The 23,106-nt window shown below is 35.7% G+C and overlaps 2 protein-coding genes across 4 annotated transcripts in view; one reads left to right on the forward strand and one right to left on the reverse strand.

Moving 5' to 3' along the window:
- rhot1b (ras homolog family member T1) overlaps window positions 1–12,501 on the forward strand; it is a 24,562-nt gene extending 12,061 nt beyond the window's left edge. For 2 of the 3 annotated variants that reach the window (XM_051898150.1, XM_051898148.1), the window contains exons 15-20: window positions 1,931–2,061; window positions 2,502–2,585; window positions 3,332–3,454; window positions 3,658–3,860; window positions 7,189–7,311; window positions 8,625–12,501. In XM_051898150.1, the coding sequence (XP_051754110.1) occupies window positions 1,931–2,061; window positions 2,502–2,585; window positions 3,332–3,454; window positions 3,658–3,860; window positions 7,189–7,311; window positions 8,625–8,742 (782 nt within the window). In that variant the 3' untranslated portion in view covers window positions 8,743–12,501. The remainder of the gene's footprint in view (window positions 1–1,930; window positions 2,062–2,501; window positions 2,586–3,331; window positions 3,455–3,657; window positions 3,861–7,188; window positions 7,312–8,624) is intronic. The other variant, XM_051898151.1, reaches the window with a different exon arrangement.
- cd7al (cd7 antigen-like) lies at window positions 10,205–17,289 on the reverse strand. Its single transcript, XM_051898157.1, has 4 exons — window positions 17,063–17,289; window positions 16,421–16,774; window positions 13,246–13,352; window positions 10,205–12,678 (listed from the first exon to the last, which is right to left on the reverse strand). The coding sequence occupies exons 1-4, from the start codon at window positions 17,121–17,123 to the stop codon at window positions 12,502–12,504; spliced, it is 699 nt and encodes a 232-aa protein (XP_051754117.1). The 5' UTR covers window positions 17,124–17,289; the 3' UTR covers window positions 10,205–12,501.
- Window positions 17,290–23,106: the final 5,817 nt, after the last annotated feature.

Here is a 23,106-nt window from a genome sequence, read left to right on the forward strand (position 1 = left end):
CAAAGCTGTACATGTGAGCAGCACGACACATGCGTGTGATGCTGACGCAGGAGCCGAATATCAATAATGAGTTGCCGTTCTGACGTAGAACCTGGAAGTGCTGGACATAAACAACATATGAATATGACACAGAAGAGAAGATATTATTGAATAAAGTCACTATTTTTCTATGCTTGTTTTGTTTTTGCACACAAAAAGTATTCTCGTCGCTTTGAACAATGTCTTTAGTTCCTTTCTGGACCTTAAAAGTGTTTATATTTAAGTGATTATATTGCTGTCTATGGACGAGTAATAAACATTTTGGATTTTATCAAAAATATCTTAATTTGTGTTCCGAAGATGAACAAAGGTCTTATGGGGGTGAACTACATGAGGGTGAGTAATTAATGACAGAATTTTCATTCTTGGGTGAACTAACCCTTTAATATTCAACAACAATATTATTGATTTGAATGCACTGACACTATTGGATGAGAACTGAACTGAGCTGGATGGAGACTTCACTGTTTTCTGCAGAGCTGTTTTATAGATTAAATGAACTAATTTAATAATTGATGATCTTTACAACAGAACTGAATCAACACTAAACTGACTTAAGCTAAACAGTGCCACTGTTTTTCTTTTTAGAGCTGCTTTACAGCCAAATTGTACTCTGTTTTATCATTGAATCATTATTTTCCTGTTGTTCACTGTAAAGCTGCTTTGAAACCATTTGTATTGTATAAAGTGCTAAAGTGAAAGTGACTTGACTATCAGGTGGAAAAAAAGAAAAAAAAGACATACCAGGCTCAGTCGGAGGCAGAGGTCTAAAGAGTACCTGAAAACCATACTTAAGTAAAAGTACAGATATCTTTTTTAGTTACAAGTCACCAATTCTAATATGACTTGAGTAAAAGTCTTAGAGTTTCTGATCTTAACAGTACTTAAGTATTTTACTTATGCTGAATGTAGGCTCAAAGATAAAGATGCACTAATCCTCAACACCTGGGAGACATGCCAGTGAAAATGAGAAACAGTTGATTTGTAAGATGAGAATCATGTTTATTTTCTAAAGTCAAAATCAAACTGAACACCTCAAAATTGCAATAAATCAAGGTCGACAAAACAGCCTCTTAAACGTCTACAAACTCTCAAGTCTCAGTAAAGCTCAAGTGCACAAAAAGGCCATAAGTAAACCAATATCTTTCAAAAAGGTCTTGTCAATATAGCGAATAAATAAAATAATGTTCAGTCAAATTAAATAGTCAAAGTCTACTTGCACTGGATGTGCTGGTTTGTTCTCATAATAAATCAAAATAAATCATGATTAGCAACTACCTGCTAATGCACTCTCATTCATGTCAAGTAGCCTTGCTGACAAGTTTGGGTGAGTAAAGGCAAAACGCACAAGATATAGTACATTCAATGCCCTTAGATGGCGATATCACTACTTTATAGCAGAAATAAAATGCTGCAGAAAAAGTTAGGTGCCATGCAAAATGTGGTGTGTAATTGCATTAAAAGTACATTTACTTGTTCAAAAATGTAGTCAAGTAGAGAGTAAAAGTTTCTAATATCTTCTCAAAAGTAGCCAAAAAGATTACATTAATTACACAATACTAATTACATTTACTCAAATACTTTACACCACTGGTCGGGGGCCAGTTCTCCTCTGGCCAGTACAGTACAGTACAGAGCACATAAAATGTGCATCTCTTAATTCAATATTAAGTGTGTCTGATCTCATTAAAAAAGGCTTTATAACCTCAAGTCAAGTCACCTTTATTTATATAGTGCTTTATACAATACAGATTGTTTTCAGTTCAGTGTTGATTCAGTTCAGTTCAATGACTGTGTAAAATTTATCATGACATTATGTATTTTATTTTAAAATTCATAAAAGAGCAGTATGACACCTGTGGTGCTGACTGAATGTATCTGCACATGCTAGTGACCCGTGATAAGAAGCTCGACCTTCAGAAGAAACAGACGCAACGGAATGTATTTCGCTGTCATGTGTTTGGACTAACTGGAAGTGGCAAAACTGGTTTCCTGCAGGGCTTCCTTGGCAGAAACCTTGTGGTCAGTTACAAGAAAAACATTTTGTTTAAATGAAAAACTATACAGACCACTTGCCTTCAAATAAGCATCCTGTCTGTATATTGTGACAATTGTTTTTTTTTTGTGTGTGTGTGTGTGTTATTGTGGAATGAAAAAAGCACTTTACAACAAAGTTAAGTTAGGTTAATGTATAAATATACCATTGATGTTCATTCATAGTATGAACATTAAGTAGTAATTTGTTTATAGTTCAGCTCTTGCGCAGTTTTAGATTTCATCAGAGCTACTCTATAGGAACAACAGCAACATGATTTTGAAACATTTTACATGCCCATCTGTGGTATTTCTGATGGTATCATTTGCATTTTATTCATTAAAAAAATGTGACTGTAGTTTTAGATGTGACATTGTTATGATTGCTGTTTTTTTTTTTCAAGATGTTTATTTACTGTCCCTCACAGCGTCAGAAGACAATAAGAGAAGAGCATAAATCATATTATGCAATCAGCACTGCACATGTGTACGGACAGGAGAAGTACTTGTTGGTAAATAGCTATTTGTCTTACAGAATCTTACACATTAGAATTTTTTTTTTTTTTTTCAGACTGTGGAACAGTAACTCTACAGTAACTCTGAACACTCTCTTGAAAAAGTATATAGAGTGCTGCAGGGATGATGTCAAAACCTGGAAGACTAATTTGCCACTGGTTCCCTCAAGATTTTCCTATGGGGTTTTATAAGGGGGTTTTTCAATTTATGAGTAAAATAAGGTCTATGAACATTGATTCTTTAAAGGTTTTTTTTGTAAATTGCACTCACCCCAAATGTTGCACACCTTAAATGTTCTTATCTAGTTACTTATTAGAAACATGTTTAAAAAAAACAAAAAAAAAAACATAACTGCTTCAAAATTTGCGTTTTTGATATGGGTGTGTGTGATTTACGTTGTAGAGCAAAACATCCAATTGTTGTCGTTATATTTACCACAGACCTTATTTTTCCTCATAAGTTGAAAACTCCCAGAAAAAAACCCATATGAAAATCTCGAGGAAACCACTGGCCATAGTGGTGAAATTAGTCTTCCGGGTTTTGACATCATCCCTGCACCACTCTATTGCAGTTCCTCAAACCATTTGAACTTACATTATGCATTTAATCCATTTTTATTTGGATTCAAGAGTTCAGATAATTGACCACTATTTATCATTATTTCTACTATTTATCAGTTTCTCAAAAAGTAAGCTAAATCTTTGATGAAACTTTGTTCTAAGTTCCTTTGTTTTTCCTTCAGCTCCATGAGGTCTTTCCAGATTTTGATTTCCTGTCTGAGACAGAACTTTCATGTGACATTGTGTGTCTGATCTATGATGTCAGCAACCCCTGCTCTTTTGAGTACTGCGCACAAATCTTCAAGGTTTGCTATACTGACACTGTTCAGTGTTGTTCTTTTAAACATTGATGTCAATTTTTTTCCTCTAAATAAAGGGCACAGCCAATACTGTGCTGTCTGTTTAATAATAATTTGTTCCTTTATGACTGTAATTTACTATTATACATGCTATATTCTGCATGTTATCTGATATGTGTTCTAAATGCACATTTTACCTCATTTGCCAGCAATACTTCATGGACAGTAAGACTCCATGTATGTTGATTGCTGCAAAGTCAGACCTGCCAGAAACAAAACAGCAATACTGTATGACTCCACTGGAATTCTGCCGCAAGCACAAGATGCCTCCGCCTCAGTCCTATACCTGTAACACAGCCGCGGCTCCAAGCAAAGACATCTTCATCAAACTCACCACCATGGCTGTGTACCCGTAAGTGTTGTTTCATTATCCACAATTCAGATATTTAGAGGGTATTTTAACACATTTGAAGGACAGTGGAGTTTGCCTCTGCTTATCCGTACTTTTTTTGGGGGGTGTTTTAACCCTAAAATGGGTGACGCATCCTGGGGTATACAAACATTTGAGAGGCTGTGGGGAGAGTCAGGGTAAGTGTAGGTCTCATTTCTTGGTTTCATGTTGAAAGGGTGTTTTTATGAACATACATTCTTTTGTTTAGCTCACTGGCAGCATTTAAAAACAACACGACCACCTGTAGTGGGAAATACGTTAGTGTTGAAATTTTATGAATTTAATTTTTTAATTTTTCATTATCTGCCTGTAATTTTTTGTATCCCCCAGGATACGTCGCCATTTTGGGGGTATAAATTCATTGAAAACAGAATGCTTTTTTGGCAATGCATGTTACAACATTTTTGCCAAACATTTAAAATATTTATTCTCTCATAAGTTAAACTAAACATTCTTTGTAAAAATTATGTTGAATAATAAGTATAATGCCTATTTATGAATAAAGCCAACTGTATCATATTTAATATGCAAATTTCTAGGGATAGGAGAGATGGACAAATAAATGTTTCCCAAAAGCCTATTGTGTCATATTTGACATTTACATTAACATGAAAAATTGTAAAAAGAAGTTTTAATTTTTAACATTAAAAAATGGTGTATGAATAACCAAGTAAACACAAGTTGTTTCAGTCCTGTAAATGTTTATCTTACATTTTCTTTATAAAAATCATTAAAGATTTCTCAAGAAAAAATACATTACTTGATTAAAAAAAAGTATAAATTATCAATCAGAGGGCATGAAGTAGATTGTGTACTACAAGTTTGGTCATATTGGTCATATTGATTAATTTATAGGCCCTAGAAATTTGTGTATTAAATATGATACAGTAGGTTTATATATTCATAAATAGGAATTATACTTATTGTCCAACAGAATTTTACAAAGAATGTTTAGTTTAAGTTATAAAACGTTTGCTAAAATGTTGTAAAACGCATTGCCAAACAAGCATTCTTTTTTCAATGAATTTACAAAGTGAGGGATACAAACATTAAAATCAAAAATACAGTATCTCACAGAAGTCAGTACACCCTTCACATTTTTGTAAATATTTTATTATATCTTTTCATGTGACAACACTGAAGAAATGACACTATAATGTAAAGTAGTGAGTGTACAGCTTGTATAACAGTGTAAATTTGCTGTCCTCTCAAAATAACTCAACACACAGCCATTAATGTCTAAACTGCTGGCCACAAAAGTGAGTACACCCCTAAGTGAAAATGTCCAAATTGGGCCCAAAGTGTCAATATTTTGTGTGGCCACCATTATTTTCCAGTACTGCCTTAACCCTCTTGGGCATGGAGTTCACCAGAGCTTTACAGGTTGCCACTGGAGTCCTCTTCCACTCCTCCATGACGACATCACGGAGCTGGTGGATGTTAGAGACCTTGCGCTCCTCCACCTTCCGTTTGAGGATGCCCCACAGATGCTCAATAGGGTTTAGGTCTGGAGACATGTTTGGCCAGTCCATCACCTTTACCCTCAGCTGTTTGGGGTCGTTATCGTGTTGGAATACTGCCCTGCGGCCCAGTCTCCGAAGGGAGGGGATCATGCTCTGCTTCAGTATGTCAAGATACATGTTGGCATTCATGGTTCCCTCAATGAACTGTAGCTCCCCAGTGAAATGCACCCATGCAGCCCCAGACCGTGACACTCCCACCACCATGCTTGACTGTAGGCAAGACACGCTTATCTTTGTACTTCTCACCTGGTTGCCGCCACACACGCTTGACACCATCTGAACCAAATAAGTTTATCTTGGTTTCATCAGACCACAGGACATGGTTCCAGTAATCCATGTCCTTAGTCTGCTTGTCTTCAGCAAACTGTTTGCGGGCTTTCTTGTGCATCATCTTTAGAAGAGGCTTCCTTCTGGGACGACAGCCATGCAGACCAATTTGATGCCGTGTGTGGCATATGGTCTGAGCACTGACAGGCTGACCCCCCCACCCCTTCAACATCTGCAGCAATGCTGGCAGCACTTATATGTCTATTTCCCAAACACAACCTCTGGATATGACGCTGAGCATGTGTATTCAACTTCTTTGGCTGACTATGGCGAGGCCTGTTCTGAGTGGAACCTGTCCTGTTAAACCGCTGTTTGGTCTTGGCCACCGTGCTGCAGCTCAGTTTCAGGGTCTTGGCAATCTTCTTATAGCCTACGCCATCTTTATGTAGAGCAACAATTCTTTTTTTCAGATCCTCAGAGAGTTCTTTGCCATGAGGTACCATGTTGAACTTCCAGTGACCAATATGAGAGAGTGAGAGCGATAACACCAAATTTAACACACCTGCTCCCCATTCACACCTGAGACCTTGTAACACTAACGAGTCACATGACACCGGGTAGAGAAAATGGCTAATTGGGCCCAATTTGGACATTTTCACTTAGGGGTGTACTCACTTTTGTGGCCAGCGGTTTAGACATTAATGGCTGTGTGTTGAGTTATTTTGAGGGGACAGCAAATTTAAACTGTTATACAAGCTGTACACTCACTTCTTCAGTGTTGTCACATGAAAAGATATAATAAAATATTTACAAAAATGTGAGGGGTGTACTCACTTCTGTGAGATACTGTAAGTCAAATCATGAAATCATATTATTTGTGGCCTAAGAAGATGGAAAATAGAAATAAATTTATTTTCTGTTTTTTTTTTTTTTTTTTTTTTTTTTCCTGTATGGTATTGACTTTTTATGGGTTAAGACAAATGTCTCTCTCTCTCTATCTCTCTCTGTCTCTCGCTATGTTATCTCTTTGTTAAAATCTCTGTTAATTTACCACTCTTGTTTATCTCTCCGGGTTTTTTTATATGCAGATAACGATGAAACTAGCACATGGTTAGGTGATTTACTCAGAATATATTATTTCGCTAAAAACAGAAACCCCTTCTTCAAGCTGTCTGGCTGCAGAGCATCTTATGAGTCAGTTAGTGAAGTCCCAAGCATGTGATATAATAAACATTTTTCCTTATTTTTTCCTTCATTGTGTAAGACAATAAGAGACACTGCATCTTCTGTGTGGAAAGAAAACAACAGAGAATGTTACACTCGTTAGTGGTTTCAAAAAACTTGAGGGAACATATAAATTGACAGTGTGCATTTAATCATTTCACTTTTTCACTTCAAGTCTTTCCTTTATCTATTAACTCGAAAGTACACTATATCCTGTTTCTTAGAAATGGCTCATTTCTGTCATGTGCTTGTGTCTTTTTTCTGTGTGTTGGCAGCCATGCGCGTCTGCGCTGCATGTGTACCTGTAACAGGTGCACCTTCTGTCTGTGTCAGAACTTCCTCAACTCTGAGCTTGTCCAGACGGTTCGGACCAAACTCTACACTGTCGTCTTTAGCAGGTTCTCAGGATGGTTTTATCTTGCTTCATTGCTGTTCCTCTATTTTTATATATCTCTTCTAAATTTATCTTTATTCATCCACTTTTTTTTTTTCATCCTGATTTCACATTCATTTTCTTTCATTTCAGCTTTTTTGTTTTGGCCTGATAAACTTTTGACTATATATACACCATATAGTCATAATACTATACAGACTGTTTGAAAATGCAATGGAGCTGCTTCAGTTATGACGTTTTGTGGACTCTCACCTTATTTCAGAATTGGGCTGTAGATTTTTGGATGGGTCACCAAGCGTTTTTGGATACTATTTCAATTCAGTCCAGTTTATTTGTGTAGCACTTTTCACAAAATATAGTTTCAAAGGAGCTTTATAAAGAATAGTGCCTCATAAATCCCCCCAATGAACAAGCGAAATGACAAGGAAAAAACTCCCTAAGATATTTAGGTATATGGAAAATAAACTGAATGTATCTGCACAGATTCTTGGTTTTTTGGAACCAACAATCTGGGGATTCTCATGCTGGGAAAGCCCACCTCCTCATGCTTTATGCAAACATATATTCCTGCATACATACACACATGTTAATTTGAGGATCAGCAGTATTAATATAATATTGGCATTTGTGTGCGTGTGTAATTAGACATAATGATTATATTAAAATTAACCATGTCATGTGCAAACAGGAGGGATATACCCTTCGCATATACCACATATGATGAAAACAGGTTAAGGCTGGTCTTGAGACTGTCATGGCCAAAGAGACATGGAGTGGATTTGGGGTTGATTGAGTGATTTAAGCACTTTCCTGCACATTCTACATGCTTCTTAAATTCAATATCTTGTCATCCTCATCTGACTTGCAACTTGTGACATGCAGCAGTTCAGTTTTTCATTCTCACACAAGTTTTAGGTTGCAACAGTGATCCAGCTATTACCCTTTTCCTCTCTTATTTCCTCTTCTTAAAGTTTCTTTGTTCTCCATCTGACATTGGCATTTCTTGACACTGAAATGGTTATCTTTCTTCATCTTTTATCTTCAATGGAGTTTTGTAACATTTTAGTGTTGAGCCTTTTTTCCTTTCCTGCATATATCCTCCTTTTCATTTGAATTCTTCGGTTTGTCACTTTTCAGGCATCATTTTGTTTTAGTTTTAGCTCGATCTTCCCATATAGAATGTTACTAAATGTTTTATTTGTATTTATCTTAAGTTGTAGCCACATAACTATAATTAGTATAGTTGTAAAAGTTATAAGTGCAAGCTACTAAACATTAATTGAATCTTCTTGTCTTTATTCCTGTTTTGTCTTTCAGACATATTACACATGCTGACCTGAAGAGCTCTACTTTTTGGCTCCGAGCAAGTGTTGGTGCCACGGTTTTTGCTGTGCTTGGCTTTGCCATGTACAGAGCCCTCCTCAGATCTCGATGAGCAGACACTAAAACTTACTTCACTCACTTCCTGTATGCCCTAGCTATCTCCCATTTGCAGAGGAACCAATAGGAACAAGAATATTTTGTTTTTAAAAAGGAAAGGATAAAGCAACATACAGTTGCAAGAAAAAGTATGTGAACCACTTGCAGAATCTGTGAAAAATGTTAATAATTTTAACAAAATAAGGGAGAATACAAAATGCATGTTATTTTTTATTTAGTACTGTCCTGAGTAAGATATTTTACATAAAAGTTGTTTACATATAATCCACAAGACAAAAAAAATAGCTGAATTTATTAAAATAACCCCATTCATAAGTATGTGAACCACTGATTCTTAACCATGATTCTTAACCAACAAAAAAACAGTCGTAGATCATCCAGGTAACAGTAGTTTTTTTGATTTTTGATGGTTGAGTCCCTTGTTTGTCCTCAGTTAAACTGAGCTCTGTTCTTCAGAAAAAATCTCCAGGTCCTGCAGATTCTTCAGTTTTCCAGCATTTTTTGCATATTTGAACCAGTGACTGAATGATTTTGAGATTCGTCTTTTCACACTGAGGACAACTGAGGGACTCAAACACAACTTTTAAGAAAGGTTCAAACATTCACTGATGCTCCAGAAAAAAACATGATGCATTAATAGATGGGGGGTGAAAACATTTGGAATTTGAAGATCAAGGTAAATTGTATTTAATTTGTCTTCCGGGAAACATGCAAGTATTTTCTGTTGCTTCCGAAGGGCAGTACTAAATGAAAAAAATAATAATAATATTCAAGCGAAATAAGAAAAATTTGGACCTCTTCATCCTGTTCAAAAGTTTTCACCCCCCGACTCTTAATGCATCGTGTTTCCTTCTGAAGCATCAGTGAATGTTTGAACCTTTTTTAATAGTTGTGTTTGAGTCCCTCAGTTGTCCTCCATGTGAAAAGATGGATCTCAAAATCATTCAGTCACTGTTGTAAAGGGTTCAAATATGCAAAAGATGGTGGAAAACTGAATAATTTTTAGGACCTGGAGATTTTTTCTGAAGAACAGAGCTCAGTTTAACTGCTCAGAATAAACAAGGGACTCATGAACAAACATCACACAACAAAAAAACAGTCGTAGATCATCCAGGTAACCACACACAGTATTAAGAATCAATGGTTCACAAACTTTTGAACTGGGTCATTTTAATAAATTCAGCTATTTTTTTTCTTATGGATTATATGTAAACATCTTTTATGTAAAATATCTTACTCAGGACAGTACTAAATAAAAAATAACATGCATTTTGTATGATCTCTCTTATTTTGTTAAAATTTTGCACATTTTCACAGATTCTGCAAGTGGTTCACATACTTTTTCTTGCAACTGTAGCTGTTATATTTAATTATTGTCATATAGAATCTTGAGACTATTTGAGATGGAAAATTAGAATGTTTTTCTTTAAACATAATACAAGCAAACTGTAAATATGTACATGAGAGAGAATATTTATTTGTTGCCGTGTGAATAAAACATATAGCATTCATATTTAAAGCAAACAAATGCAACACTATGCTCTCACTTTTGTCTCAAACTGTCAAATAAACTCTTAGTGGTCTATGGTCCACGGTTTTTGAACCAAAACCAACCAAGTGGCAGATAAGACCGGAAGCCTTGTCGCCTTCCTGTGTAATGTGAAACTGTGGAAACACTCCATCTTTAGCTCCAACCCGAATCAAACACACCTGAACCAGCTAATCAAGGTGTTCAGGGTTGCTTGATAATTACAGACAGGTGTGTTGGAGCAGGGTTGGAACTGAAATCTGCAGGACGGTAGCCCTCCAGGAGCAGGGTTGGAGATACCTGTTCTAGACTTTATTTGCATGCTTTAATGTTTTAAGACTTTCACATCATTCTTCAGAAATAATTTATCAACTGATTTTTTTTTTTTTTTCTTGTAAGTTTGCATCTTTTTCCAACCTTTCAATAAACAGGTTCTGCAATAGTGTATTTTGTGAAATCAAATTTTCTTGCAGACAGTGGTAAACTAGAAATACAGAATACTTTATCTTAATTTAAAGAAGGATGTGTTCTTGGAAATGGTTCCTGGTTGAATATGTATCAGAAAAAAGGTCTGATATTGCTGTTAAATAACACCTACAAATATTATGTATTATTTATATTTTATATATATATATATATATACATATACACACTGTGTTCCAAATTATTATGCAAGTGACATCAGTAGGATTTCAGTACAATAAACATTCAGATTTTAGTTTTTCTAAGAAAGTGTTTGTTTGTTTGTTTGTTTGTTTATCCATGTCTTTTTAGATAACTGGTATCAATCTCAGACAAAATAATTTGCCAGGTCTACTTAGGTAAATGGAAACCCTACTTAGAGGTTGTTCCACATTATTAAGCAAGTCACAGTTCTCATGCAATGTGGAGAGGAAGAAAGATCTTTCTGGAGATGAAAAGCATGAAATGGTGCAATGTTGTGCAAAAGGCTAACATTGTGTGAAAACTAAATGCAGATTTTTGAAGTATAAGATTTGTGAGTGATTTAGAGCACAACAGAATTCGGTCAGATAAAGGCTTATTAAGGAAAGTTTCTGTCAAACAAGTTAATTGTATTAAAAGGGCAGCTATAAAAAAGCCAGTGTTGAGCAGCAAACAGGTGTTTGAAGTTGCTGGTGTCTTGAGAACCTCTCTATGCAGGTTGGCGGTTATGTGTAAAATCACATTTTAGCCACCACTAACCAAACCTCACAAAGAGAAACATTTGCAGTCAGTATACATTTTCAAACAGTTTTATTGCTGTGGTGTTTTTTTGCAGCATGGGATAGTGCATAGTATTTCAGAAGGCACTATCCTTCTTTTTATACCATAGCAGAAAATGGCCATGAAAAATGGTTATGAACTCCACATATCTTGATGAAGTCATTTTGACAACCTCAGAGACCCTAAAGGGACCTTCCATCTCACTTCCCAGTATTCCAGCCCAAATCAACACCCGCCAGCTCCCTGCTGACATCGCAGTCTTGTTGGAACGTGGTGGCCATTCACCAACCATCCAGAAAGCCATCCATTTAGACCATTCATTGTAATATGGCATTCGTCAGTGAATAAAACTATTTAAAAATGAGTCTTTATGTATTTCTAAACCCACTGTAAATGTTTCTCTTTGTGACGTTTGGTTAGTGGTGGCTGAAATGCATCTTTACACACAACTGCCAACCTGCATGGAGAGCTTCTCAAGACACCAGCAGCTTCAAATACCTGTTTGCTACTCAACACTGGCTTTTTTTATAGCTGCCATTTTAATACAATTTAATACAACTTAACAAATGTGGAGTACAATTTACATTTAAAACACATCAGGCAATTGTTCTTGCCTTTATATTGAAAAGACACTTTACGATTGCATTGAGCACTATATGTAAACTGAAATATGTTATATGACTACACCTATGATCAAAATAAACATAAAATTGAAAAAAACATATTTTGTCTTTTATCATAATATATCAATTTTGTACTATTAGACAAAAAAGAAATTAATGCCTGTATAAAAAGGATGCAAGCTGACGTTCTGTTTTTGTAGCGATAAAATTACATGTCTTAAAGTACCTTTAACAGAGGTATAGATGAAAGATGAAAAGACTAATTTTATGCTAACAAACAAAGCTGATGATTCAGTAAAGTCTTGTGGTTCAGCTGGAGCATCATCATGAACATCAACACTCCTGCAGAGTGACTTCTTATTCACTACATTTTGACACATCAATTTACATAATGGTTTTCGTTGCTGAACAAGGTGGCCACAGAGCTGTTTGACTCCTCCAGTTTTGCAATATCAGTCTGACGGCTTGTGGCTTTTCCTTTGGTGGGCCGCACCCCAGTCATCTCCTCATAAACAGGAACTACAGGCTGTGGCTTTCTACGGTTGGGCCATTTACACTGCATGTGAGAGGAAATCGGTAAAAGTGTGGGTTTAACTGAAACAGTGCACATATTGTGAGGAGTAAACCATATTCTCAGAAATGACACCACCTTTAAATTGATGGCAAATCACTGTCAACAATTTTTTTTACAATTTTTTTTTTACATTTGATTTTTGATTTTGTTGAACCAATATTATAACAATAAAACAGATTGTATTGTAAAATAAAGTTCCAATGAAACTTTCAAATGAGATTATGCATTAATAAATTGTTTTCTCATACTATAATTTTTGTTATTATTATTATTATTATTATTATCATTAACTTACTCTCCAATGATCCATAATATAGAGACCACTTTTTTGAGGAGAAAAAAGTCCACTGACCTATTAGTATATGCAATTTTCTTCTCATTTCAGTGAATAGCAAGACATCTTGACTATAATTAGGAGTTTTAGTTTTATTTCTATTTCATGTCTTTTTGCCTAAAGAACAAACTGAATAAAAGGTGACACAGCTTACCCTATTCTCCTCTATATACTGAATTCAAAATTAAACTTGAAACTATACTTAAAATACTTACACAGTAAGCTATAGCGATAGTGAAAACCAGAACACCCAGCAGACATGCAGCTCCAGAGATCACATACAGCAATGGCAGGTAACTTGAACAATTACAAGGCTCACGAGCTGCAACACAGTCACAACAAATACAATCACAATAAAGAGACATGCCGTACTAGTGTATATAATGTATTGTATTTACTCACCTGTAAATACAATACATTATACAATACATGTAAATACAATACATGATAAAAAAAAAAAAAAATCACATTTTATTTAAGATACACTGCTGATTTTGTAATTGGCCAACACACACACACATAAGAAATAGCAATAAGAAATAGCTGAATATGGTATTATTTAGTACTCTTTATAATACAATTGTTGTAGCCATTTGTCATTAAAAATAATAATAATAATAATAATAATAATAATAATAATTAAAGCTGCAAGCAGCATTTATCGGGGTTTAAGCATGTAAGGCCTTTAGCACATAAAAAGGTATTATATTTTATTTAGCAAGCATGTAAGCACTTAGATCATAGATGGAAAAGACCATTTACAGCCAATACAGGCAATTTAGTAAGAAAAAACATGGTTTTAAAGGTTTTTTGACAGTTATAGCACTACCTATTGTCTGATCTCCACCACTTTTTTGGGGTGTCCTCAGAGTGTGCCCATACATATGCGTGTTAATTTTGGTGAAAATATCTCATTTCGTTTTGGAGTTATAGAAACATGTATATGAGAGCATAAAAAAAGGCCCATTTGATTGGATTTTTTTGCCACTTCCTATCAAAATTTTGACTTTTGGGCAGTGACATTTAGTTAACCAACTTAGATGCCATGTTTCCTACACTGGTTTTGTCTCGATCGGACTAACGGTTTTGAAGATATTCGCAAAAGTGTTTTAAGCACTTTTAATGTGATTTATCACAATGTTGCACAAACCATAAGCCGGAAACTGGCAAGTCTGGTATCATTGGACTCGGCAAGGTTTCAGGAGTCTAAGGACATAACTCCCGTGAAAATAAGTTGACCACACCCAAAGTTATTTACATTTTCAGCTAAAACCATTAAAAATATATGTTTTTTAAAGCTTTTTAACAGTTATAGCGCCACCTATGGTCCGATCTTCATAAAAGTTGGCATGCTTCTTTAGAGTCATATGCTGCATGTGCTCACTTAATTTCGTGAAGTTCTGAGTTTCTGTTTAGAATTTATAGGCTTTTGAGTATATTTTGCCACGCCCATTTTCTAAATGATCCTGTTATAGCAACCCAAAGGGGAAAGTTAAACTTTTTTTGATAATTATTGATCTAGAGAGTCCAGAGAATTGTCCTGCACTGGTTTTGTTCCAATCGGGCGAAAAACCTAAGACTGGTTCGCAAAAGTAGGTTTTTTAGATATTCGTGAATAATTAATGAACGATTTGATGGACAGCATTGGTTCTTGAGGCAAAGTTGTTCAGAATGAGGAGATCTATCAAATGATATGCATATTGTGTGGATCTGTGAAACACCACATTATTACAGAAACGTAAAACTCATTAGCGCTAAAATTCTTTCAGACCTCTAGGACCATGAGTCGAACATGCCCACTGAGTTTTTTTATGATCGGCCTCCGTTAACCTTGTCTAATAGGTGCTCAAAATTCATTGGCCGATGGCAGCCATGTTTTTTGAGATATGCTAGTGTCCTCATAGACTGTCATGCCCCCTTGGATCAAGACACTGCATGCCAAATTTCAAGTCGATTGGACTAACGGTTGCATAGTTACAGCAGTTTTCATGTTTTTTTCACGTTATAGTGCCACCTAGTGTCCAATCGACGCGATTATTTTATTGTGACCAAAGATTGAGGCCCTACATAAGTGTACAGAGTTTGGTGCAAATAACTAATTTTGTTCTTGAGTTAAAGCCATTTTAGTAAAAGTGGCTCCGCCTCATCATTTGATTTGGCGCCCCTTAGCGACCGTGAATTTTTTTTTAATCTTTTATAATTATTGATATTCAGACTCCAGAGAACATTTCTGCACTGGTTTGGTTCCGATCGGGTCAAAAACTTAGGACTAGTTCGCAAAAGTAGGTTTGCATCTTGTCCGCCTTGGATTCCAACGATATAAGACACTTGAGACTAGGCATAACAGTTCAGGAGTTATGAGACATTTCATACTTTTGACTGCTGTAGCGCCCCCATCAGGCCAATCGGAGTGAGCCTTGGTGACGTTGTAGGCGGTTTGAGTACTACCTGCCCTCAAAGTTTCAAGTCTCTACAACTTACGGTTTGGTCTGCCCGATCACTTTTAGGGGAGAATGCTGATCCTTGGAAAATGTAACAATTACAATAGGGTTTCAGTGCTACTGTACGCACTTGAACCCCTAATAATAAAACACTAGCGAAGGTAGAAGCCGAAAGAATTATGCACAAAAATTAATCTCTTTTTCAATAAATAAACTATGTACGTTTCAGCCTAAGTTTATTTTATTTTAAGTTTCATTCTTCTGGGGTTCTGTGACCATCAACTGCAAATAAAAAAGAACATTACACAACAGTTTGTTATGGTCCTCTAATTTGATTTGTGAAGCAGTGTGCAAGAGTGCTGATGCTGATACATTTGGTATATTTTCACTTTCAGACCACACTATAAGAGTATTGGCAGTTTCTATGCTTTGTGTCTACAGCTGTGCTAATATTTAGTACAACAGCACTCTTGCCTGTGGCAACAACTGGGGTACAAGTAAATTGCAAGTAATCTAATGTATAAACCTTGTAGATTTGATGGCTTTGACTTCTACAAAATGTTTCACTACAGTTTCAAGGATGTTGACTAAAAGATTTGGATACTACTACAAGCTAATGCACTGAAAAATAACATAATCAATCTGTTCCTGTTATAGGTATACTAAATGCGTATTTCAGGGTTGGCCAGTCAACAACAAACTATTAATTGATTATCCTACATTTGTATCCCAAAATAACATGCCACACTAAATCATTTAAAAAATTAGTTAAATATTTACAGTTGAAACTGAAGTGCATCTGTATAAATTTGGTTTGTTAAGGTGATGGTAGATTAAGTGCAAAATTAACATATTTTAACATTGTTTGGAGGGGACATTACCATAGACATGGATCTAGACTGTTTCATGTAAACTCATATTTGAAGCAATATAAATAAATGTCACCTACAGAAGTCTTCGACATAGATGAAGAACTCGATCTTGCCAGGGATATTCTTATCATATGGAAGATGACCATAGTGGAATTCACATTGGTACACGTCTGTGTCCTGACCTTGCAGGTTTGAGATTGTCAGATGAGCTGTGTGGTTGAACAACTCATCACGTACAGTGATGCGATCCTTGTCCTCAGATTTATTGATATATGGTGTGTTTCCTTTTGAAAGATACATTACTTCTCTGGACTGCAGCAACCTGCGTTTCAGTGAAAAGGCAAATAGGTTTTCCTCCTTGTTTGCCGATACACAGGAAATGTCAATGGATGAATTTCTTACTCTGTGGATATAAACAATACCTCCATGTGCTGAGGTGAAGTGGCTACAAGTTAGTAACATTTTTATAGATAAATCACATGTATTGCAAAACTCATGCCAAGTTACACAAACTAAAAGAACTGTTTTAGTCTGCTAAAATAAAATTCAACATTTAACATGTCTTATGAGAACACTTTTGCCACAAAACATTTCTGTACATAAACTTTAGTTTCTCTGCTGACCTTTTTATGTAAGAGTGTATCAATTAGTCAGTCTTCAAATTAGTCTTAAAAAAAAGTATAACAAAAAGGTTAGAATCATATGAAATATTTACTTACCACTTACAGAAGGGGTGATAAGAAACAAGAGAGTAACATGAGCATACTTCAAACCTAACATTATTGAAGAGGAAATTAAGTAACAGTGACTGAAAGCCAGAAACGTCTGAGCGTCTGAGCGTAACAAAGAAAAAATTGTCAGATGAACAGGAGGAGCGCAGTGACTCCACCTCGAAGAGGTGTGGGGTTTGGGGCCCTTTAAAGTTAAAGAGGAAAAGGAAACTAGTGTTTGGTGGTTTGTCAACTAAAGTTCATTACTATAAAATGTACAGATTTTTGCATAGAGTCATCTTCACTTTGGTAAATATCTCAGTAGTGTAATGTTTGATAATAGTATGATAATAGTGTAAAAACACATGGGAACATAAACCAGTGTTGTAGTACCATATTGTAACGGTCTTGGTCTTGTCATATTGACTCGGAATTGACTCGGACTCATTCCCGAGACCACTCGAGTCCCATTCAAAATATTTCATGACTATCACTGTATGTTAATGTTTGGGGGCAAAGAGCAATGATAATATTGTGGTCAATAAAACAAAATGCATTTGAATTATAATTTACATGACAATGTGTAGGCCTACAATAGTAACAAATCGCTCAAAAGTCGGAAAAGTCCTATTATTTTTACATATCCGTCAGTGGTGTGAGGCGTTGAAATAAACGCGTTAATATGGGTTGCGTGCGTGTGCGACTGACTGATTTTCCAGAAAAAAATAAACCAAACAATTTTTTAAAACTTTTTTTCCCCAATCAATAATCAAAACTAGCGTGTCGATTTAATTAAAAATCTATTTCTTATATATTTTAAAATATTACATAATTCACCAATGCCGGTTTGTCATGTATAACACCCCAACCAATCGTGATCTGGCACAAGTTCAAATTTCATTGGACAACGTGAAGTGGAAATAACATGGACAGACGAGCGATTTCTGCGGTTTGTCTCTTTTTATAAATCAGATTGCATCAACAAATGGATGTTAACTGACTACAAAGCCAAAAGTCGCATTAATGGTAAGTAGTGTTCAATTAATTTAGTGTTGATACACCGTTTACTATTTGATGAAACTATCATAGTTAATGAAGCCAAAGTGCCACCTACAGGCCTATTATGTGAAGTGTAGGCTGGCGAAATGGTGACGTGAAAGGACTTTATTATATTACCATTTTTGATAATTATTAGCTTATGTGACATTATGAAATAAGTCTCTTATGCTCATCAAGCCTGCATTTATCTAATCAAAAACAGCATTATATATTTTAAAAATATTACAATTTAAAATAATGGTTTTCTATTTAAATATACTTTAAAATATAATTTATTTCTGATGCAAAGCTGAATTTTCAGCATCATTACTCCAGTCTTCAGTGTCACGTGATCCTTCAGAAATCATTCTAATATGCTGATTAATTTTCAAAGTTGGAAAGTGGAAACAGTTGTGCTGCTTAATATTTTTTTATAACATGCTGTGATCCTTTTTTTTAGTCGATTGTTTTAAAATCTTTGATTTAAAAATGTAACAGCATTTATTCAAAATAGAAATCTTTTCTAACAAATTACCTTTACACCACCTACTATGTGGCCTTTTTACCCTTAACTGATAATATTTTTTAAACCAATATCACTCTAAGTAAATAAAATACAGTGTACATGCCATGGTATATTTGATGAGTATGGTGCCAATTTTATTGTTTCCACCAAACATTTACATATTCTTTTAGGTCTTTAGATTTCTTTAGGTCTTGTCTCAGACCCAACCTTATGTGAACTTGAACTTGTCTTGGATTCGACCCTCTCTGGTCTCGGTCTTGACTCGGACTCGACCCTCTCTGGTCTCGGTCTTGACTCAGACTCGAATTAGCTGGTCTTGACTACAACACTGACATAAACATGAAAATACAAATAAATCTCAATCGATTATGAGTGGAAAAATAAAGAAAAATACCCAAATTAAATGAACTGCTTCATTGCAATCTAAAAAGAAAGAAAAGATATGCATACTCAATCTTTCACCATTTAAACCCTGGACACATCTTCAACAAAATTAATCTGAAATCGTTTGAATGAACCTGACCATTTACTTTTTGATGCCAAGAACTTTCTTCAGAGCTTATTCACACCCCAGGATGAACTGTTATACTGCCTCTTAGAGGGAGTACAGAGAACATAGACACAGGACAAAACAGATTAATGGTCGTGTCAGTGAAGAAAAACAGGGAAACAGGAACTCTGGATTCAGGTTATTAACTGCATCTAGAGACTGTTACACATCTGAGAGGGTAGGAAAGCAAGTAGTCTGAAAACAATTGCCATCTTAGGTAGAACTTCCTGCTGGAGCCACAGAATGTATATTTAGACCTATCCTTTTGAAAGTCGGCAAAATATAAAATTTAGCCAAAATATATTGTCATTCGGCCAAGCAAATAAGCAATATACAATTGTTACATTTTGTTAATTGACAATTGCTAATTGACAGTTGCTACATAGGTCAAGGAACCCGAACTCCATCAGGTGACAGAAATCTGTTGAGGGACTATTTCCCCTCTGGCGCAGATAAACAAACACGGTGGGAAATTTAGGTGGGAAGGAAGAGTTGTAGTCTGTCCAGCAGGTTAAAACATGAAGGAAGAGCTGCTGGTGAGCCAGTAGATGACTGGCTTATCAATGGCCTTAAAAAAAAAAAAAAGAGTCTGATTCCCAAGCACCTGTTTGGAGTGTAGGGGAATTTTACAGTTAAAGACCAGATATGTTGAATAAAGACCCGGAGTCAGAGTTTAAAAAAAAAAATAAATAAATTGAAGAAAATTTTACTGAAGAATAGTTTGCAGTTTCATCAGCAGAATCCAGCTTCAAGTCTCACAAGGAGTTCGTAGGCCGCTCTGCGTACATTCACATTTCCACAACAATTATACTCTAACAGAATCAACTAACTACGTCATTACTTCAGGTTGAATGATTCTGATTGGCTAAGAAAAACAGACAAATTTGGCAATCTTCCACACATGGACAGATAGTCAGAAGCATATCTCCATTCGTCACAATGCTAACGAGGGACTCTGGATTTAGGTACTGGATGTCCTTTTGGGGTCATGACATGGCATCTGCTGGTCTCAAGCAGAGTGCCAGTTGTCCACTAGTACAAAGGACCTGCACAGAACACATACACAGATACACGTTTCACAGCTTCTTCAAGGTTGAAGTTGATCTGAGCTCTGCTCTGAGCAGGAAACTTTCCCAAAACATACTGATAACATGTTCTTTTCTCTCAGTGTGAGGTACAGACAATATTCAAAATTATTTTCTAGTGTTTGAAAAGGAAAAGAAATGCTTTAACATACGTTGAAGAAGTAATTCAAATAATTTAACAGAAAGATAAATGTTGGTTAATAACTTAAAAGATATACAGGTGCTGGTCATATAATTAGAATACCATCAAAAAGTTGATTTATTTCACTAATTCCACTCAAAAAGTGAAACTTGTATACTATATTCATTCATTACACACAGACTGATATATTTCAAATGTTTATTTCTTTTAATTTTGATGATTATAACTGACAACTAAGGAAAATCCCAAATTCAGTATCTTAGAAAATTAGAATATTACTTAAGTCCAATACAACGAAAGTATTTTCAGAAATCTTGGCCATCTGAAAAGTATGAACAGGAAAAGTATGAGCATGTACAGCACTCAATACTTAGTTGGGGCTCCTTTTGCCTGAATTACTGCAGCAATGCGGCGTGGCATGGAGTCGATCAGTCTGTGGCACTGCTCAGGTGTTATAAGAGCCCAGGTTGCTCTGATAGTGGCCTTCAGCTCTTCTGCATTGTTGGGTCTGGCATATCGCATCTTCCTCTTCACAATACCCTATAGATTTTCTATGGGGTTAAGGTCAGGCGAGTTTGCTGGCCAATTAAGAACAGGGATACCATGGTCCTTAAACCAGGTACTGGTAGCTTTGGCACTGTGTGCAGGTGCCAAGTCCTGTTGGAAAATGAAATCTGTATCTCCATAAAGTTGGTCAGCAGCAGGAAGCATGAAGTGCTCTAAAACTTCCTGGTATACGGCTGCGTTGACCTTGGACCTCAGAAAACACAGTGGACCAACACCAGCAGATGACATGGCACCCCAAACCATCACTGACTGTGGAAACTTTACACTGGACCTCAAGCAATGTGGATTGTGTGCCTCTCCTCTCTTCCTCCAGACTCTGAGACCCTGATTTCCAAAGGAAATGCAAAATTTACTTTCATCAGAGAACATAACTTTGGACCACTCAGCAGCAGTCCAGTCCTTTTTGTCTTTAGCCCAGGCGAGACGCTTCTGACGCTGTCTGTTGTTCAAGAGTGGCTTGACACAAGGAATGCAACAGCTGAAACCCATGTCTTGCATACATCTGTGCGTAGTGGTTCTTGAAGCACTGACTCCAGCTGCAGTCCACTCTTTGTGAATCTCCCCCACATTTTTGAATGGGTTTTGTTTCACAATCTTCTCCAGGGTGTGGTTATCCCTATTGCTTGTACACTTTTTTCTACCACATCTTTTCCTTCCCTTCGCCTCTCTATTAATGTGCTTGGACACAGAGCTCTGTGAACAGCCAGCCTCTTTTGCAATGACCTTTTGTGTCTTGCCCTCCTTGTGCAAGGTGTCAATGGTCATCTTTTGGACAACTGTCAAGTCAGCAGTCTTCCCCATGATTGTGTAGCCTACAGAACTAGACTGAGAGACCATTTAAAGGCCTTTGCAGGTGTTTTGAGTTAATTAGCTGATTAGAGTGTGGCACCAGATGTCTTCAATATTGAACCTTTTCACAATATTCTAATTTTCTGAGATACTGAATTTGGGATTTTCCTTAGTTGTCAGTTATAATCATCAAAATTAAAAGAAATAAACATTTGAAATATATCAGTCTGTGTGTAATGAATGAATATAATATACAAGTTTCACTTTTTGAATGGAATTAGTGAAATAAATCAACTTTTTGATGATATTCTAATTATATGACCAGCACCTGTATATTGAAGTGGCAGTGGATTCCAGAATCCACCCCTTTCAGGAAACTATACAAAAGCCTTTTCCCCTTAATGCTTACCAATAAAATCTTTTTAACAAAATGTTTTCAACTTCACCTTTGTAACGGGTGGGGTTATGAGGCTACTGGAAACAACAGAGACATTTTTTAACATGGTTTCTCGTTTTTGTAGAATAAGTGTGTTCTCAAGAATGTTAAAATGGTTACTTCTTAGGGCTGAACATACAGTAACACTGGATTTCCGCAGAAAAAAAAATCTCATGGTCTGGCAATCATCTGTGATAAATTTGAATATAGTGTTTTCACATGTATTCACAACACGCACTTTTGCATACTCGGAAAAGAAAAAAATTCTGACTGTTGTTCAATTAAAACGAGCTAAAGCAACACACTTTTGAACACTGTCTTAATTACTTAATTTCAATGTATTCAATACATTTTTTAAAACTAAAGTTTTAATAAAACTTTAATAAACTAAAGATTAATAAACTAAAGTTTATTAATCTGTTTTAGTTGACATTACTGTAACTGGGCAGTGGATTTGTAGTTCCCAGCATGCTTTGCAAGGGACTGCATTAGGAGAGCTTAATTAAGAGATTAAACACTGACAGGTCTTTCCCTTTACTGAAAAATAAAATGCTTAATGTTCAGTTATGATGGACATTTATTAGTTTCTGAATATTGCAGTTATTGTGCTTGAAGAGTGGCGCTTGTGCTGTTGGCAGCTCTATGATGGCGTGAGATTAGCTGATTCACTAATAACTGTAGTCAGTACTGACACCTGCCTTGCCATATTTGTTCATTCTATACATTGCATATACTGATCAATTAAACTGCACCTGAAAAATCTGTTCAATAAATTTAATTAAGGAAACATTTCCACACAAATTGGCACAGTATGAAAGAAAGAATTTCATTTAAACAAAATGTTTTGAGCAAACTTAAATTCTTAAAATTCTTGTATCATACTAACTAGAAATAGCGCATGTTAGTATGCTAAAGCCATT

The sequence above is a fragment of the Ctenopharyngodon idella genome, chromosome 6 (genome assembly GCF_019924925.1).
Source record: "Ctenopharyngodon idella isolate HZGC_01 chromosome 6, HZGC01, whole genome shotgun sequence".
NCBI classification, from domain to species: Eukaryota; Metazoa; Chordata; class Actinopteri; order Cypriniformes; family Xenocyprididae; genus Ctenopharyngodon; species Ctenopharyngodon idella.

Excerpts from the sequence above, each read along its gene's own strand:
- cd7al (XM_051898157.1), bottom strand. The coding sequence starts at position 17,123 with ATGTTAGGTTTGAAGTATGCTCATGTTACTCTCTTGTTTCTTATCACC. Across the intron at positions 13,353-16,420 it reads CATCTATGTCGAAGACTTCT|CTCGTGAGCCTTGTAATTGT; the intron begins GTAGGTGACATT and ends ACTGTGTTGCAG. Across the intron at positions 12,679-13,245 it reads CTATCGCTATAGCTTACTGT|TGTAAATGGCCCAACCGTAG; the intron begins GTAAGTATTTTA and ends TCTCACATGCAG.